The sequence below is a fragment of the Tiliqua scincoides genome, chromosome 4, assembly GCF_035046505.1.
Source record: "Tiliqua scincoides isolate rTilSci1 chromosome 4, rTilSci1.hap2, whole genome shotgun sequence".
NCBI lineage: Eukaryota > Metazoa > Chordata > Lepidosauria > Squamata > Scincidae > Tiliqua > Tiliqua scincoides.
This window is the reverse complement of record NC_089824.1, coordinates 42,787,557-42,806,541: the sequence shown is the minus strand read 5'-3', so window position 1 is coordinate 42,806,541 and position 18,985 is coordinate 42,787,557. Positions and strand designations below refer to the sequence as shown.

General features: G+C 42.5%; 1 protein-coding gene across 1 annotated transcript in view; it reads right to left on the bottom strand.

Annotated features, from left to right (window-relative positions):
* CA8 (carbonic anhydrase 8) overlaps window positions 1-18,005 on the bottom strand; it is a 52,763-nt gene extending 34,758 nt beyond the window's left edge. The window contains exons 1-3 of the mRNA XM_066625953.1: window positions 17,927-18,005; window positions 14,308-14,499; window positions 8,701-8,825 (exon numbers count right to left, since the gene is read on the bottom strand). Of these exons, the coding sequence (XP_066482050.1) occupies window positions 8,701-8,825; window positions 14,308-14,499; window positions 17,927-18,005 (396 nt within the window). The remainder of the gene's footprint in view (window positions 1-8,700; window positions 8,826-14,307; window positions 14,500-17,926) is intronic.
* Between the last annotated feature and the right edge of the window lie 980 nt (window positions 18,006-18,985).

The window sequence follows — 18,985 nt, the reverse complement described above, 5'->3', positions numbered from 1 at the left end:
CTCTGAGGTAAGGGAACAAACATTCCCTTACTTTGAGGAGGCCTCCGTGAGTGACACCCAACTGCAGGATGCAGCACATGTCCCATGTCATGTTTCATGCTGTCATGTCATGCTTTCATGCTGGAAAGCACTGACATCAGGGGTTAGAATTGCACCCTCAGTCTTTAAAGTTCCAAAAGACTCTTTATAACTTGCCAATGTTCAGTAAAGGCTTTGCTGTTGTGACAGAAATAGGATCCCCAATGAATATGATAGCTTTCTATTTCCAAGGTCTTACAATAAAACTCTGCTAAATAATACATAATTTAAGTTATTAATCTGGCTTTTAAGCATGACCTTCATCAGTGACATGCCCGGTATGAATGACAGCAATACAAGCCCAAAAATGCTATGCCCAAGTGAGCTTACAAGCCGAAATCAGCGATAGCGAGTAAAGACAACAGACAGGTTTCAAGTGAACAGTAAAAAGCTATAGCAGGAAAACATTGTGACAATTCAGTGAGATGAAAGGTTTTGAATGATAAAGTGGGTAAGAGCAGCAAACAAGAGAAAAATGGGCCAGTTCTAGAGAATGAATTTGTTGGTGGGATAGCCCCAAATCAGTGTTTCATGAATGCACTCATTTTGGCAAAGGACAAACTGTTAAAAGATGTAGAAATTCCAAATTCAACTACCTATTATTTAATGCTTAAGGGCCCAATCCCATCAATTTTCCAGCACTGATGCAGCTCTGCTTTTTTTTTCTTTTTTCCTCAGCTCTACCTGGAGATGCTGGGAATTAAAGAGCATTCAATTCATGCAAAAAGTCCCAAATTCAGTTGAGCTACAGCATTGAGCTACAGTAGCCCCCTCCTTACAAATAGACCACAATGCATCATAAAACCAAAACTAAAACTGATCAAAGCACAACCCTGTAACATCACAGTGATATTATCAGCCACTCAGTTGGGACCTCAAACACATACAAGTAATGACTTGGCTTTCCTAAAAGCCACCCAAAAAATCACCAAATGTGCCTCAAGGAAAAGCATACCATTTTTCTGAAACAACTGGAAGCTGTGGTGCACGTGGAAGAGAGTAAAAAGACAAAGATAGACAGGTGCTCTTTATAAATTACTGGGCCAGTGTGGGAGCTGCTGCTCGTAAATGGCCACTACTGCACAGGATGGATAACATTTTGAACATAACATGAAGGCAGGGGGGAGCCAATGGCATGATGGTTTTCCCCGGGGATCAGCACCTGCAGAGAAGTGCCAGTTCTCTAGGAATAAGCCGTGTCATGGTCTCCACCCATGTGGCTGAGTTATTTAAAGGCTACTTCATTCATGCAGGACCCACTAATGGGAAAACAGTCCCCACACAGGAAGGGTAACATTTAAAGGGCCCCAGTGCTGAACAGCTGCCTGGAAAGCCCTGCCATGCACACCCACTGCTCTTACCCCTGGAACACTAAGAACAATTAGCAGGGTCAATCCAGCTGATCAAGTGGGTTCATATCGAAATTTCTCCCTCCCCAGGTATGGCTAGGCACAAATTGTAAAATGGCCAGGATGTCCAAGATGTCCTCCCTATTTTCTTCATCTCGAACTCCAGCAGCAAAAATGAGAAGTCACGGGGTTTTGTTTTTTTTTGGGGGGGGGGGGGGGCTGAGAATAGGTCATCGTGACTGATAGTGTCAGTCATGCTGCACATGGGGCAGAAATCATGGCAACCAAGGGAAACTGACTACTAAGAACTCCGTATCCCTGCTGCTGCCAAAAAGAAAATTAAGCGGGGGGGGGGGGTTTCAAGAGAACAAGAGACAAAGGACCAAATCCTATCCAACTTTCCAGCGCTGGTGTAGCCATGCCAATGGGATCTGCGCTGCATCCTGTGGTGGGAGAGTAGTTATGGAGGCCTCCACAAGGTAAGGGAACATTTGTTCCTTTGCCTAGGGGCTGCATTGCTGATGCACTGGGGTTAGAAAGTTGGATAGGATTGGGCCCTGTGTCACTTGCCAATAGTAAGCTATCTCTGAATTTCTCTACCCCCTTTCAAAATCCCCTTCAGCCTTGCCAAATGTTGCCTGCCAGACTAAATTCAAGGCCAATAATTCTCCTTTGAGTTCTGGAATATCACTGACGACCAAGATTGAAAAAAGATAAGCCAAATACTATATACTATCATTCATCCTGGTGAAAAAAAAATTGTCTGTCATCAAATTCAGAAGTGGACCCCTAAGCAGTGACTCCACTGGGATGTGGGAAAAAAAGGCTTTTCTCAGGCATAAATGCACCCTAAGGGTGTTCCTTAAATCATTACAGTGCAAAGGTGTTAAGCATTTTATTTGCACTGTTCCTAGTTAATTAATAGCTGTGGCATTCAGTTTTTCTCTCATTGCTAAATTACCTGAGACCAAAGTCAATTTCAAGCCCTGTGAATGCACCACTTGTATCAAATAAAACCTGACAAAACAAACTCAGTACTTGGAAGACCTTATCAATGGATAATAATGTGATTGCTAAGCTCCAATGCCTGTCTTTTGTCGGATCAAAAGATGGTATCAGTTACTAGTGCTGCTTTTGATTCTTCTTCTTCATGGGAAGGTTAAGGATAAGACTTCAGTTTTATAAAGCAAATAAACTTACCTTGTCTGTACAATCTGCTATGGCGAAAACACTGAATGCATTTAACATGTTGTTAAAACAGCTAAAGGGATGCTGGAAGCTTCCTGGGGGAAAGAGGACTTTCGTTCCCTTCTCCTGAGTAAGGGTGCAGGGGCTGCAATGGGTCTCTTCCAGTCTGCACCGGTTATTTTGCCAGCACAGACTGGAGGAGCTCCGGATCAGGCTTTTCAGCCTGAAACAGATGATAGGATCTGACAGAGTAGGTGCCACCGCCCACCACACCCCCGTCCCAGAACGCCCCTCCTCTTGCCCAGAAACCCCGCTGCTCGGTGGTGCGCCTTAACACTGGGGCTCCCTCCGCCTTGGCCTCCCAGTTCTGGGCCCAGCACTTGTGCGCCTTGCTCTCCTGGTGCCATAAACGTGCTTTATGGCATATTTACAGCATCCAATACTGCAGCTCAGCACCGGCACTGGGAGAGGAGAGGACCGGGCCCTAGGACTGCTGTTTGTGAAACGTCTGCTATGGTTCCCTTCTCATGTAGCAGGAGCAGAGTGTAAACTGTAGTCCTCAAACCACTTTGCTCCAACAAACCTAACCAAATCTTTGATCATTTGTGCCATCATGTACAGCCAACAAAAGAGTATTGTTGAAATATATTTATTTCAACCAGCCATGGACACCCATAAGAATAGACACGGTGTTTGAAAAGTGCAGCTCTTCTGGACTTCCCATTACGTCTATGCCAAGGTTCTGCTAATCGCCTGGTCCCCATTGATTTTTCATGAAGTCATGCAAGCAGTAAGAAATATAAGGTACTTAGTTATTCTTTCATCCCACCTAGTAAGACATTAACTATGTCATGACATTTGTAATATTAACAGAAGCAAAAACTATTTACTCCCAGAAGGAATGTTTTTATTGTCTGGGAATTCTGAACAAAGCTTCACAGAATGCATCCTTCTATTCTATGGTTGAAATGGAAACTTGGAGTATGTGCACTTGAACAGACAAGCTCAATACTGGTGCTGGGAAAAGTTGCTTCAATATTTATACTGTTGTGTAAATGTTTGTGCTGCATGGCTTTGTCTACTTCCTATATCTGATGCTGCATATAAATGTGAAAAATGTGAAATGTGCAGTTCCTTCTCACTCTACTAGAATTCCCTCTGCTGGAATACAGAGGGGACCCCTCATCTTGCAGATCCCATATCCACAGATTCAGTTTCAAAGTGGATCAGGTCCAGGCCCCCAAGCACCTGTAACCCCACGTGCACCCAAACAGAACCCCCGTGGATAAGGGGGCATGCCTGTACTTCCGTGTACAATGCAACAAATGTAGACAGATCTCTCTTAGATCAGCAGTTCTCAATCTTTTTAGCATCAGGACCCGCCTAAAAAAGAAATTTCACTTTCTCAGCCGCTCAGGTTCCTATGGCTGTAACGGTGATTGGGCAGCAGTGCTCCACCCCCTCCCCAGTAGCAGGTTGTTTAACCCTCGATGCACATAGCCTAATCTACCCTGTCAGTTTCGCAAACCACCAAAAATTGGATCATGACCCACTGGTGGGCCACAGACCCACAGTTTGAGAATCACTGCCTATGTGAGCGATTTGATCCACTGATTTCTAAGAGAGCATTGGCTTGAAGCTTTCTAAGAGAGCATCTGGCTTGCTGCCAGAGGATGAGCATACCTTTGCACAATTCCTAACACACTGGAATTGAATGTACAGTGCTCATAGCCATAAACACCACATATTCTGACAAATTAATATCTTGCTAGAGAACTGAAATGTCTTTATCAGAACAGTCTTCCTTCCTTCAGAAGTGTATAGCCTAGAAAGGAGATAATCCCTCTTGTCTAGGACAGCCCATCCACAAACCCCTGCCTGTCTCTGCCCCTTCTCATATTCCCCTGTTCTCTGGATTTGAAAAGGAAGAGAGGGATGGAGTGGAAGAATTGTCAAGGAGTCACTGCTGCTCACCACTGTCCTGCACATTTCCTCTTCTCTTTTGAACCCAGGGGGCAGGAACAGTCTAGGCAGCAGCTAGCATCCTCTTTGGTCAGGGACCAACATTTGGCATTTTACCTTAGGAGCTCTTTGGCCAGTTCTGTTTCTTATATTATACAGTACTTCAAGTTTAGAATCAAAACATCTGGAGATAATGTTGATGAAACATGTTAATTGTAGAGTGAGAACTTGAGCTAATTGTAGTGTGTGTTATTTTAGGATGGTTCCTCCAAAGCAACATGCAGTTTAAAAAAAAAAAAAGATTTATGGGGTTTTTTTTTAAGTCTTTACTGCACATTAGGTCACAAAAACAACAAAGAACTTTTGAATCACATGAGCAGAGATACTGTCAAGACAACAGTAATTTATTTCAAGTACGTCAGTTCTGGAGGTCACAGTGAAAACTCTCTCTAGATTCGTTAATCTGCCAGGCCATGAACCCAAATGTCCTCACCTTGAGTACAAATTTCCCAGATGCGCAGGAAGAATATAATGTATTGTCTCATAGATACAAGATGTTGTTTAATTCCCACAGAAACTGAAAAATATAAGGCAACTTGGCAAAATTGTCTTCCGCTACGTTTTGAAAAATAATGTTCCTCTCAAATCATGTGTCTCGAGGATTACTACACTGATATATTCTTGATGGCTGCAAATATCTGCCAAAAAATTAAGTAAGGACAAAAATTCACAGTGACTATTCAAAGCTAGCATCTTATGACACATATCTCACTTGGAACCCCCATTTGGTCCATTGGCTTTAGTAGATTAAAAGATTCATTTAACACCACTGAGCTGCTAACACAGCTAGTTCCATTTTAAAGCTCCTCGTCGATTTAGTTAAATCTCTTTTGAAACCACATGGTTAGCCTTCTCCTTAAAATTTTATCCAGATTACTTATTATCAGACTTAGAAAGATATTCCAGGCTTCTCAGGGAAAAATAATTCTGCAGTTTAGCAATATGCTGTGCTAGAGAACACCATACTGTTCACCTTAGTGTCGGTTCCATCGCACTAGCAGCCACTGTGCCTGGATTTCTGGGCAGGCGCAGTGGACTGGAGCACAGTTTGGGGGAGATTCCCCACTGGCCGCATGGCGTGCCTTGTCAATTGCCAAAAACCTGCTGGTGTGCCTTGACAATTTGAGCACCTTGTCAGTGTGCCGTGAGCTGAAAAAGGTTGAAAATCACTGACCTAAGGTTTGAGGTTGATTATTCAGGGTTTTCTGGAAAACTTCATATTATGTAGGTATGTAATTTGTGAAGCAACCATTTATCAACAGGAAAAATAATCACCACCGATGGCCCATCAGACTTTTCAGCACTATAGTGCAGGTCTGTCCAAACTTTTTTGGCAGGAGGGCCACATCATCTCTCGGACAATGTAGCGGGGGCCGGGAATAAAATTTGAATAAATTTACATAAATGAATATATTAGAGATAAAACTTATATGAATGAATGAAGGTCTTGCAATAGCTCAAGGCCTATAAAAGACCTTGCACAAAGCAAGGCAGGTGTTTCCTTCGCTGCTGCTACTGCATCACAGATGTCAAACAGCAAGCAGCCCTTGTTGCACAGCTCACATGAGAGGTCAAACAGTCACCCTCAAGCTGAGAGCAGTTGCGTTGGGCCAGCATTGGCTCCAGCAAATCTCTGGGGGGCCAGAGGCCCATTGGAAACTAGGGGCTCCGCGCGGGCCAGATTGGGAGTGGGATCTCTGCTGACTCCAGATACCTTCCCAGTCCTGCCTCTTGCTGCTGTTTCCTGTTTATTTGCCCTCTCCATGCATGTGATTAGTTACAAGAGTAAGGAGAAGACACTGCAATCGTCTCTAGCCTTGCCCTGTTCCTCTGGGTGGTGATACAAATTATGCCTGTAGGGAGAGGACATGCAAGCGGGAGGGGTACATAATGTAGGCATTTTGCCAACAGTCCCCTAAAACCTGGAGCTAGCACTGCTGTTGAAGCCCATTAAACTCCAAGTAAATATGAATGGGATCTGGTTGTAGCAGAAATTCTATACATACTTAGAATGAAACAAGAAATGACACAAAAAGGCATGTTTTATTCCAATGACTGTTGTTTATGGAAAAGAAACTTCTGGGAGAAATGATTTTCAAAGGAGATGTGGGGGCAAGGGTAGTATCCTTTTCCCACCCATCTTTTTTTTTTCCCCTCTGCAACTCCCCCTCCAAATTGCTCTTCCCCAACCTGGATTCCTGACACATTTTGTGAAGGTGTGGGACAACATTTCTGAAATTGATTCTTTAATAGAATGCAATATTGGACTATTATGCACAGTGGTGTACCTGGGGCGGGGGGTCAAAGGGACAAGTACCCTGCCATCCACTGTCCTCCCCTTGTCACCTGCTTTGTTTGCTAAAAAAAAAATGCAAAAGAAGCCGGCAGCACTGCCAGCTTCTTTCATGTTGAAAAAGAGGAGGCCATTCAGAGCAAACGCATGCTGCTTCACATGGCTGTCCCTTTTTTCTTTCAAAGCTGGCTTTTTAACCTGCTTTTCTCATGGCAAAAGAAGCCAGGTGGATTCTTTTGCTTATTAAAAATGCAGAAAAAAGTGGTGGTTGGCCAGAATCAATAGCAGCGATATCAACATGTCACCACAGTTACTTCCGGGAGAGGCGGGGGGTGGCACTGGCTTCCTGGCTGCCAAGCAGCAAGAGAGCCAGGAACACCAGTGATTACACAACAATCATACAGTTCAGAATGAAGACTTCTGCTTAAACTTGTACTTTTATATGGATTTCATGTAGTGATTTTGCTTTTATTTTAAGATGAATGTCCAGTTCACTTTGTGGCATGGAAGACCATGTGGAAGGGGGATTCCCGAGACTCTAAAGGGGACTGAATAGGATTTCCATGTTTTATTGTTTCAAAAAAATTCAAGGTTTGTGCAGATTTTCAGTTTTCTCATGCTTCTTTTTCAGCGATGGCACAAAGCTAATTTTGTGTGTCTGAAGTGAACCCAAAAATTCCTTTGGCACAGCGCTGAAAACAAGTCTTTATCACAGCAGCTCAGTGCTTAATAAGAAATCCCACAAAGAATTAAAATGGAAAGGAAATTTGTTTTGAAGCTTCTAAAGGGATTGAGGCAAATAGCATGAAAGTATTTAAAGCCAAACAAATATGCACTGAAAGGGCTTTTATAATATAAAAGATTAACTGCATAGCATGAAGAAACACTTGAATACTACCAGCCAGCATCATACTTGCATGCATGGAGTTGAAACATCACACTTGGCTCACATTTAGGCTTATGGTTAGCCCTTTTTGAAGCGCTGCATTTCACTAAAAACTTAAAAGGGTGGCTGAACCTACTTAACGTAAGAGCCATATATGAGAATCTTCAGGTGCTTTGAGAGCCTCAAGAAAAATGTTTGAAACCTGCAAAATTTCAGAAGAATTTACATTTTTGAACATACAGTATTTACTCACTGTGAACTTTAATGTTCTAATCCAGTGAAATCTGAATTTAAACTGATTTATACCTGGCAAATAATGCCTCAGTTTATGCTTTGATACTAAATAAGAAAGTAAATTTCTTATTTACTTTTTATATTAATTGTGATACACAAAGGAGCTCAGCCAACGTATTTCTGAGAGCCACGCATTTTTTGTCAAAGAGCCACAAGAAGCTCACAAGCCATAGCTGGCCACCCCTAGCCCGCATTAACTTATTTTTAATCAGGTTTTAAACACCAAAAGCTTTTCATGAATTTGATTATTATGGCACAATTTACACATATTCATAATGGAGCAAGCAAAGTATACCAGCATCTCTTTGTTCCAGCTATTAGTGAAGGTGACACAGGAATCGCTAACATGGCAGTAATGCAGTACTATTAACTTCCGCATTAATAAAATTCTAACTTTATGACCAATTAATCACCGGAGGTACAACACCATACGCGAATATTTAAATTCCCAAAACATACTTCAAATGTCAGCCTTTAAATTTGATTATAATTCAATAAGCTGCTGGGTTAAAATGAAACCCACAGGCTTTTAGGCAATGTGTTAACGTGCTGAGGATAAATACAAATATACAAGGTGAGATCACACTTACCTCCATGGGAAAGGCTTTAAAATTCACAGTGTGTTCAGAGCCACGCTGATTTTCTCTACCCCAGTGAAATCGAACATCATGCAGTTCAAATTCATGGCCCCGAGGTAATGGGCCTCCTACTAACACTACAAAAGAACACAGATTGAAACAGGTGACAGCCATAGCCAGCAATTTTCTGAAAATTTTCTCAGAAAAGAGTTACAGAATTATCCATATTATAGAGAAGGTGAAGTGGAGAGGAGGGGGAGGTAAAAATTACAATTAACCAACTTACAGTGCAATTGTATGAATGTCTAATCAGAAGTAACAGCCCAATCTACCTAACTTCCGGCATGGCAATGCAGCAGCACCAACATTGCATCTGCTGTATCCTGCAGGAGGGTTTGGCATGTTGAGGCCTCCTTAGAGTAAGGGAACATTTTGTCCCTTGCCCCAGGATAAGCCCCCGCTGCTACCATGAAGTCAACTCAGACTTGTGCTAGCAATATCATTGCACAAGTCCACTGAGGGCAGATTGGACCTGGGATGGGATTAGGATGCAGCAGATACCTCTGCCGCCAAATCCACCCCCTTCCCAGGCCTAAAAAACCATCTTCTTTGCCCCCATCATTTCCCCTTTCCATCCATCCCAGCCCCATTCCACCCCCTCCTCGCCTCCTACCTGACCACTGCGAGGTCTTATCAGTGTCCATCATCACACAGACCTTGGTGCTTTCTGCTTGCAGCAGTGGCCAAGCTATGCTTGCCAGCATTGTCTTGTTTGCGACTGCAAGAAAGCTGTTTAAACCACCAGAACGCTCATTCCAGCAGCATAAACATATTGGGATGTAAATCCCATTGTGTTCAATGGGGCTTTCACACAATAATCTGTCTATAGGACTGCAGCCTTAGTTCTTTTTGCTCTGTGTCTGAAAACTTCTAAGATATTTGCATATTTTCCGTGCAAATAGTATCCTGCGGTCTTCTTATATTTACAAGGGAGAACAGTTTGTCATAATGAAAAATAAACGTTGCTGTTTTCTTATCACCCCAAGGTGTGGAATGTACATAACCATAGAGCAGGTCTGTGTTTTACTAGCTGATGGAGGTGTACTATGCAACTTTTGGTTGTTGTGAGCAAGCCAGAGCTACTTTAAAAAAAACAAAAACTTTACACAAGCTTTATATCTTAGTGGCTAACATCTTGTTAAGCCATTTCTGCCCAGTGTTGCATATACAAAACAGGGATCAAATGTGTAGGCTGCGTAGAAATGGGTTAAGCAAGAATATTTTTGTGTGAAGCCACCGGCCAGGTCTTTTAGGTACAGAATGCCCTTGTGTTCTTTAAGCTCAGAATGTGAGTCAAAGCAAGCAATATGCTATATTTGCCTAATATTCAGCAGTTAGAAAAGATTCAAGGCCCAAAGTAGGGTAATGCCTTTATTCGGACCAATTAAAAAATAGCAATGTGATAAATGACATGCTTTTCAAATTCTATAGGCTAGATTAGTGGTTCCCAAACTGTGAGCCATGGAAACTAGCCAGGGGAACTGAGGAATCCTCATGAAAAACCTGCCACCCTGTATAATGTATAAGATTGTGGCCCTAATGGGGAGCTGTGGCCAGTGGTCCAGTAGGTCAAGGGAGCCACCAGTTGAAAAAGTTTGTGAACCACTGGGCTAGATGGTAAGCAAAAGAAGTGGGGTAGAAGAGTAGGGACCTGGGACCATCTGCAGGCAAAGATGTGCTTGCTCTACCATGACCTCTGGTTTCTACCTGTGGCTCAAAAATTACACATCAGTACTGAGAGAAGTCTATAGCTCAGTCCTACTGAACCTCTATATTACTCAACAGTTCCTCTAGAGATGTCAGTTCTATGACTTGTCTTCACTTCCTATGCACCCTCAGCAGGGGAACTGGAAGGGTGCCATTTTAGGAAATGTGCACACAGTACACATTCTGTTGCTGCTACCACCACAGCAGGTCTGAATTAGTGAGATTTTGGATACAGGTGGTGATATATTTTGTACAATAATTACAGTGTGCACACACTTGTTTGTTAAATTTTTAATGTTTCTTATACAATTCAGAGGCGCTGATTCCAACCTTAATTTTAGGATTTTTAGTATCATTAAAACTTTTTTAAGCTAACTTAAATTTTGTGTTTTTATCTATCCCATTGCCTAATGCAGTGTTTCCCAAACTGTGAATTTGCGACCCACTAGGGGGTCATGACCAGCTTGTTGGTGATTGTTAACTGAAACTAACAATGGAAAATGTATTGAGCCCTATGGGCATTAAAACTGAGCCACACTTTCACATTTACTCATGAGTAGATGAATATGCTTTGATTCACTTTGAAAGGCAGGCTGAGAGGAATGCAATGCCACCAGAATGGTCCAAATTCAATAAACACACACCCCAACAAACTCTTAAGAAGGAAGTTCCCCCCTCCAAGCTGACAAGGAAATTGCATTGAGCCCTATGGAAAGTGAAACTGAGCCACAAATGAGTAAGCAAATGTGCCTTGGCTCTTATTGAAGCCCAGGTAAAGGGGAAGGTAAGGCCAGCGAATGGTTCCAGTATGATGAATGTGGAGCTCAGCAAACTCTCCAGAAGGTGGCCCCTCCACCAAAGTAAAGAGGATATGAAAGACTCCTTGAAAAGCTGGTAAAGTGACATTTTGTTTAGTCTTGTAAAGCTAGATGGATCCCATAGTCATTTTAAAAAGTACTGTTAAAAAGTTTGGTAACCACTACACTAATTCATATATCGCAACAACAAAGATGGAGCACCCTGTTATAGCTTTCGGACAGTCTGATAGATTGCAGCACAAGTATCTGATGAAGTAATCCATTGCCTGTTAAAGTGCGTGCTGCAATAAATTATTTGGTTTTTCAGGTGCCAAAGAACTCCAATTCTTTATTCAGTCTGGCACTTTTCACTGAACCATCAAAGGAAGAAAATACTATAAAGGAGGAATAGAACTGTCTGCTGCAAGGGCAATACTTCTACGCGTATATACAAGATTCATGGTGGTTTGGCTTTTAGCCTCTGACTATGACAAATCTTCTTAGTTTGAACCAATAAAGACCACAAACCTCAATGCTTTTTATCCAAAGGTTTCAAAGCAGTCCTGCCAACCAGCAAATGGTGGCGTCGAATGTTTCTGTGGAATGAACCTGACTCTGGGGAAAACAAATCATTCAAGGGGTCTAGATTTCCTTTTTTTCAGCCTTTTGACATTACCCTCGGAGACTTCCAACACACACACACACAGAGAGAGAGAGAGAGAGAGAGAATCTGGAACTTTCCTGAAAACACTGCATTTACCTGCCCTTTCTCCACAAGCTTGAGGTAATGTACGTGGCCACTCTCCCCATTTAAGAGCTGAGGCACACTCACCTACTTATGAGTAAATGCACATGTGTGACTCATTTTGCTTTCCATAGGTCTCAATATAGTTTCCTTGTCAGTTTGGGTGGGAGACTTCTGTCTCAAGAGTTTGTTGGGACCTGCATTCATCAGATCAAGACCATTCTGGCGGCACTGTGTTTCTCTCAGCCTGGCCTTTGAATTAGACTGAAGCACATTCATCTCCTCGTGAATAAACATGCATGTGCTGCTCTATTTTGGTTTTCATAGGGCTCACTACATTTTCCTTGTCAACTATCAGCTAGTCAGTTTCACAATCCACCAAAAATCAGCTCCCAACCCACTGGTGGGTCCTGACCCACAGTTTGGGAACCACTGAATTAGTCTACTCCTCCAGAAAATGAATAAAATATTTCTTTGGTATCTTATGCCTACAGAATGTGCACATTGCCACCCACTACCATACCTGCACCAGAGTATCAGACTAATGGTCTAATCCTATCCTCTCACCACCACCCCTACCTCCACTGGTGCAGCCATGCCAAAAAGGTATATGCTGTATCCAGCCAGAGAGGAGGCAGAGCAGGAGGCTCTAGAAGGGATAAGGAGATTTAAATCTCCTTTCCCCTCCATAAGCCTCCCACCCCACAATGAGTCTCCTCAGACCTGCACTAGCTCTTTAGCTGGCACAAGTCTGAGAGACAAAGGGGATGTGTCAGCTGGCACCAAAGGGGATAGTATCTAGCACAAATTGCCCATGCCGGGTGCCAGCCCCTCGCACCTCAAACACACCCCCAGCCCTTCCCTTGTTCTTCCCCCATTAAGCCTACCGCACTGACTCACATTACCTTTGTTGGCAGGCTTCCAACTTCTTGCAGCTGCACACAGGCCTACGGGGCCCCTCTGGTGGTGGTCCAGAAGTGCATGGCTACACACACTTCCAGATTGCCTTTTGCAACTGCCAAGAAGCCAACAGGTCCACAAGGTCCAGCGGCGGCAGTGCCACATAGGATTCATTGTGTAATTACAGTTGAGTGGTTGGGTGTTGCTGTTTTTTCCCTGAAGTAAAGTCATGGAAGTCTGATCAGGGTTGGGACTGCAACATGGGGAGAGAGTTTTTAATAAGCCTTTACCCCCACTTTAATTCCAATATAATTCCAATCTGGATCCTAATCAAGATCCGATTAGGCTGGCTGTTGTTAGTTAAAAGAGGTGGGGAAGGAAAACTCAAACATGGGCTTCAAGACACATTTAAGATCTCATCGAGTCTGACTCTGAAGCTGCCCTAAGAAATGCATCACATTTTCTTCCAACTTGGAACTGCAAGTTCCCAGTATGGGAACTTGCCACAGATAAATTATTATTCCCCAATTGTTTCATGCTGACAATAAGACTTTTCTTTGTTGTCCCCCAGCTATTAGATGACATTGAAAGATGGCCAAACATTTGTTAAATACAAAACTTCTTAGATTTTTCTAATCCCATGTGCTGGTGTCTGATGTAACAGGTAAATTGTGGATCCCTATTTTTAAAGAATCCAAATGTGCAGAACCAGCTGTTTGGGAATGGATCAGACACACCGAAGAAGAAGAGCACAGATGGAACAAATGAAGAATAGTGTGCCTGCTACAAAGTTACTTCTGTCACATAATTCTGATATTCTATTGGTTGTGAGCCAGTTATAGCATTATGCTTCCCTAATGCATGTGTTGAAAACAGAAGGAAACCAGCCAGACAGTGGCTGAAGACACACATCTTTAAAATGCTTGAAGGACCAGACATTAGTACCTTGAAAGCTTCTGGGACCTTCTCTGCAACCTGATAGCTTGCATGTGACTAATCCTGCACTATAACAGCATCTGTAGCCCAAGTCTTCTCCAAGAGCTCTCCGCAAAAGCTTAGATGAAGACTGAGCCAAAAATGTGTGTCTTATATAATGAAGAACAAAAATGAAATTAGAGTGTACTGCAGAGTCTAAGAATGCAAGCTATGAGCCAGTAACATCCTTGTTCAAATCTCAACTCAACCATTAAGGCCATAGGAAAGCCATTCTCTCAATCAGAGTGCTTACCTGTTTAATGCAGACATCATAATTGTGCCTAACATTTAGGATGCTTATAAGAAATATTAAGCTAATGTGTCAAATGCTTTACTACTCTGTTATTGTGGATAACAATAATGGTGATTATGATGTTACAGGAGTATTAGACTGGACATATGCCCAAAAAAAGAGTAAACAGCAGGAAATCATACCTGATTTGGACTTTAATAGGATCTGGACTGAATGACCATCATTGATGACTTCACAGTCACGACACACAACGTAGTTTGGTGATAAACACACTTCTAGTAGCAAGGGGTCAAATTTGGCTTCTCTTGAATTCAAGTTGATAGGAGACTGATATTCCCCATTGGCATCAGGAAATACTAAACCCCACTCAACTCCTTGAAAGATAAATCAAAACACATTATGCTGAAATGCAATACTATAGTAGAATCACAGGTTGGAATTGTATATAAACTAATTTTTAGGGCACAAGTCTAATCAGGTCTACTCAGAAGCAAGTCCTATTTTGTTCAATGGGGCTTACTGTCAGGAAAGTGTGGTTAGGATTGCAGCCTTGCTAAATCAAGAAGCTTGCTTCAGTGCAGGTGGTAGACAAAATGGTTTGTATCCAAAGAAACAAAATCCTGACTGTTGATATCAAGTTAATCAAGATGAATAATTGAAGTCCTATTGATTTCAGTGATGTTCAGTCGGGATGCACTTTCTTTGACTACAACCTAGTTCATCCCTTCACTGATGCTAGTTTCTTGAGTCCTAAAAAGATGAACTCAAACAATCCTGGTCCTTGTAACATGTCTCTCAAGTATGGAGAAAGGCTAGACAAGTGTTCATTGCCAGAGGAATCTCTAAGGAAAGGAATACATTTGAATAAACAATTCCAGATATCTAGGTAGTGAACCAAGTCATATGTACAGAACATCTCTTATGCTCTCCAGCCAATGTGATCTGGTGGAGGAATTATTTTCTAAGCCAGTTGAGTTGTCCAGTTAAACCCTGATTATGGAAGCTAAATTCAACAAACATCTCTTAGCCCATATCAGGACCAACTGGAAAGTCACAACCCAGTGAAAAAAGTTATCAAGTCCACCAGAACTGTTCTTCCAACTGAATGTTAAACAGATGGTGGGAAAGAGGAGATAGACCATGCTTGTGTCCAAGATCTTTTTGGCACTTAACTGAGTCTAATCTAATTAAGGGACAAACTAAATTACCATGGAGATGGTACTGCAAAGAGTAGCTGAAAAACAGTGTAGAGGGAAAGGGTTAGGCTCCCTCTCCTCATACCATGATCTTAATCTAGATGGGTCCTTTAAAGATAGAGACACATTCAAGCATCTCCATTGCTACATCTAGTTTCATGCCGAGTTGACATAATATCTCCTCCACTCCATCTTACAAACTATAGTGTTACTTCTCACCACTCTCATGTAGCAGCTCTCCTCCCAATTGTTTTGCATAACATCCAGTTGAAAAACTTTTAGTAAACTTGAAACCTGACTTACACCTTACAGCCCAGACCTATGCATGTTACTCAAAAGTAAGTCCAGCTGTGCTCAATGGGACTTACTTCCACATACATGTGCCTAGGCTTGTAACCTATGAAGGTAGTAGGTACCGGGCTTACCTGGGAGTAAGTCCAACTGAACTGGGTAGGGCTTACTCCTCAGTAACCATGCCTAGGGTTGCACTGATAGTGGCATTTTAGTTGCCTCTAATAAAAGTATTATCCAACACTTATGTTTAGATTTTTGTCTCAGTGGACCATTGTGGGTGCCTAAAATTGTTGTTTTCACTCTCTCCCAAGATCGCTATATACAATATACTCCATTAAGAAATGTAACTATAACTATTGTTTAAATAATGCTGTGATCTTAAACATCCTGAACCTCAATCATACTGAGGTGAAAATCCCAGATTTCCCCCCACCCCTTCTGCCTGTTTCTCACCTTTTTGAGACCTTCATTCCACAGGATTGGTGGTCATTCAAAGTGAGTAGCCATGTTTGCCCTAGGGCGCAATCCTAACCAACTTTCCAGCACTGGCATAGCTGTGCCAGTGGGGCATATGCTGCATCCTGCAATTGGGGGGGGCAGTCATGGAGGCCTCCTCAAGGTAGGACAAAGTTTGTTCCCTTACCTCGGAGTTGCATTGTCCTTGTGTCAGTGCTGGAAAGTTGATTAGGATTGTGGCCCTAGTGTGTTGTCTGTGCTTCTTCCCCAACTGTCCAGTAAACAAAAGACTTGACTTTGAGCCATGTCATTGGACAGTGAAGCCCACCTGATTTCCAAGAACAGAAAATTTAGGAGCTCAGGTGACCTCCTGCAGTACCCAATTCCACAGATAAAATGTAGTTAATAAATTTTAGAAGTAGACTCCTGCACCCCCTCTTCGTGCATCAGCCTAGGCCCAACACCAGAAGCAACTGATGCTGGGGGGGCGGGGTCTCAACTGCTCACCTTTGCTGTTAAGTGGGTGCCAGTTAGTGGGGGCCTGGAACAGTTAGTAGAGTAGGGATCATACCCAGTTAAGGGCCCAATCCTATCCAATTTTCCAGTGCCAGTGCAGCTGTGCCAGTGGGACATGCACTACATACTGTGGGGGGGAGGCAATCACAGAGGCCTCCTCAAGGTATGGGAATTCTTGTTCCCTTACCTCAGGGCTGCATTGTGGTTGCACCAGAGCTGGAAAGTTGGATAGGATTGGGCCCTAAGTCATGGCAGGGTTTTAGCTTTATTTGCCGCTTGCATTTCAGCATCCTGGCCAAACTTTGCTCCCCCCCCCCCATTTCTGTCTTTTTGTAAGATCGCCCATATCTTGTTCTATCCTTGCAGTTTCCTTTCCATTATCTGATATGCTGAACCACCTTTTAAATAAACTTCTTGCCTTTTTCTGGTTTCACCTGCCTGGTCTCAGTTCACTTAGAAGGGAGCAGGTTGTCATATGTCTCAGACCATCACATTTCAATATTGTTTGATTTTAAGGGTTCAATATTTGTTTGATTTTAAGGGTGTTTGATTGTTTGATTTTAAGCCCCCCTTTGCATTTTGGGGGGCTCCCTGCTAACTAGGGAGGGAGGTTTTCCCTTTCCTGATATTCTCTAGCTTTGGATGGTGGCAGCAAAAATGACCTTTCCACAGTTTATTTCCAGTTTACCCAGAAAAAAAGGATGGTACAGGGAGGTGGGTGCCAATCACTAACCACTAGGGACTGTGTCCTGTCTATACAAGTCTTCCCTGACACATTCATTTCATGACCTGTGCTATTAAACACAGCGAGGATTATCAAAAATGAGAGATTAGAAATCATTCTGACTTTCCACAGTCTGTGCTCACTGGACAGTGAAGAGTAACCAAAGCAATTCATCTTTTCTTGTGTACAGCCAGGAGCGCTGTCTGGTTCTCAGAGTTACAATGTTTGAGTTTCAAACACAGCAAGGGAATGTGTAACTTATTGTGAAAATGCAACTGTGTTTGCATTGCATCTTTGCGTTCAGAAGGAGAGAGGACTGTACTGTGAAAACAGTTCTATAGCTTTCAAATGCTTTTCTCTAAATAAAAAAACGCTCCCTTGCAGATTCAGTAGCAAGCTGAGATTGACAGTGAGTCACTCTTTGGAAAGAGTTTTGCTTATGAGCATAAAAGTGTGTGTATACACATACACAAATATATGCTAAAATGACACCAAGTGCTTTGCCAAAATGTATGGAGGGCATGGGTAGATTCATACATTTCACACCACTTTCTCCCTCTCACACAATGAAATAGCTCCCTCTCTCAGCCCACAGCCTTAAACCCATCTCCTTACCTTCTTCATAGCCCCATTCCACAGTCTCCTCTTTCTCAGGCAAGGGCTCTGATTCCTCAATGTAGTTCTTGTCAGCCATTAGCAAGCACTTTCCCAGCTCCTCTTTCTCTCTGAGTGCTCTGGGTCCCTCTGTGAGGCTGCCTTGCGGAAGTCTGTGCTCCTCAGACAGGCTGTGTGTGTGTGTGTGTGTGTGAAGCAGGAGCTGAAGACTTACTCCCTAGCCACTGACTGTGTGACAAACACACCAGAGTCAAGCAGGTTGGAGGTTCGCTGAGGTCCTGTCACTTTAAGTTTCTGGATAACTGCAAGCTGAAATTGAATTCAGTTATGTGACAGGGTGAAATATCAGGCAAAGGGAGAGAGGAATGGAGAAAAGGAGATCCAGTCATTGTAGGCAAGTAACAAGACTGCTAAAAAAAGACAGATTTTACTGAAGGGAATCACCAGAACTGGTGAGATCTGTATGTTTTACATCTTGAAAAAGAAAATGGCATTTTTAACAGGCTTGCTACAGAACTATGAGTCTGTGTGTGTAGCTCTGCTTTCAACACAGCTCTTTAAAAGCAACAGATTCACAGCCCAATCCCAGAAGTCCCATTAGAGTCAATGGGTCTTACTCCCAGGAAAGTGTAGATAGGATTAGGCTGTCAAGACATTCAAAATAGCTGTTAAAAAGCAGCAGAAAATTTCAAACTTAATTTAGAAAGTATGGTAGAATATACAAGTCTTTCCCTGATATTTAAAAGATAACGTTTTATCTTTTAGATTAACATTGCCTGGAGATTCCAGGCAAGCCTCCTTGGAGAGGAAAATGCATTTCACAAACTAAATTTTAGGAGATGGAACCTGCAAATATTCATTTTGTAACATATCTCTTCTTACTTTTATGTGGAATTTTCAAAACAGAGTACTTTGGATACTGAAGGAGTGGAACCTGAGCAATACAGTGAAAGGGGCTTAGAGTAAGGAGTTTGTTCCCACATCTTCACCCAACAGATTCACACATTTCACTAATCAAATTTTGCAGTCCTTTAGTTAACTAATGATTTGGACCCCACT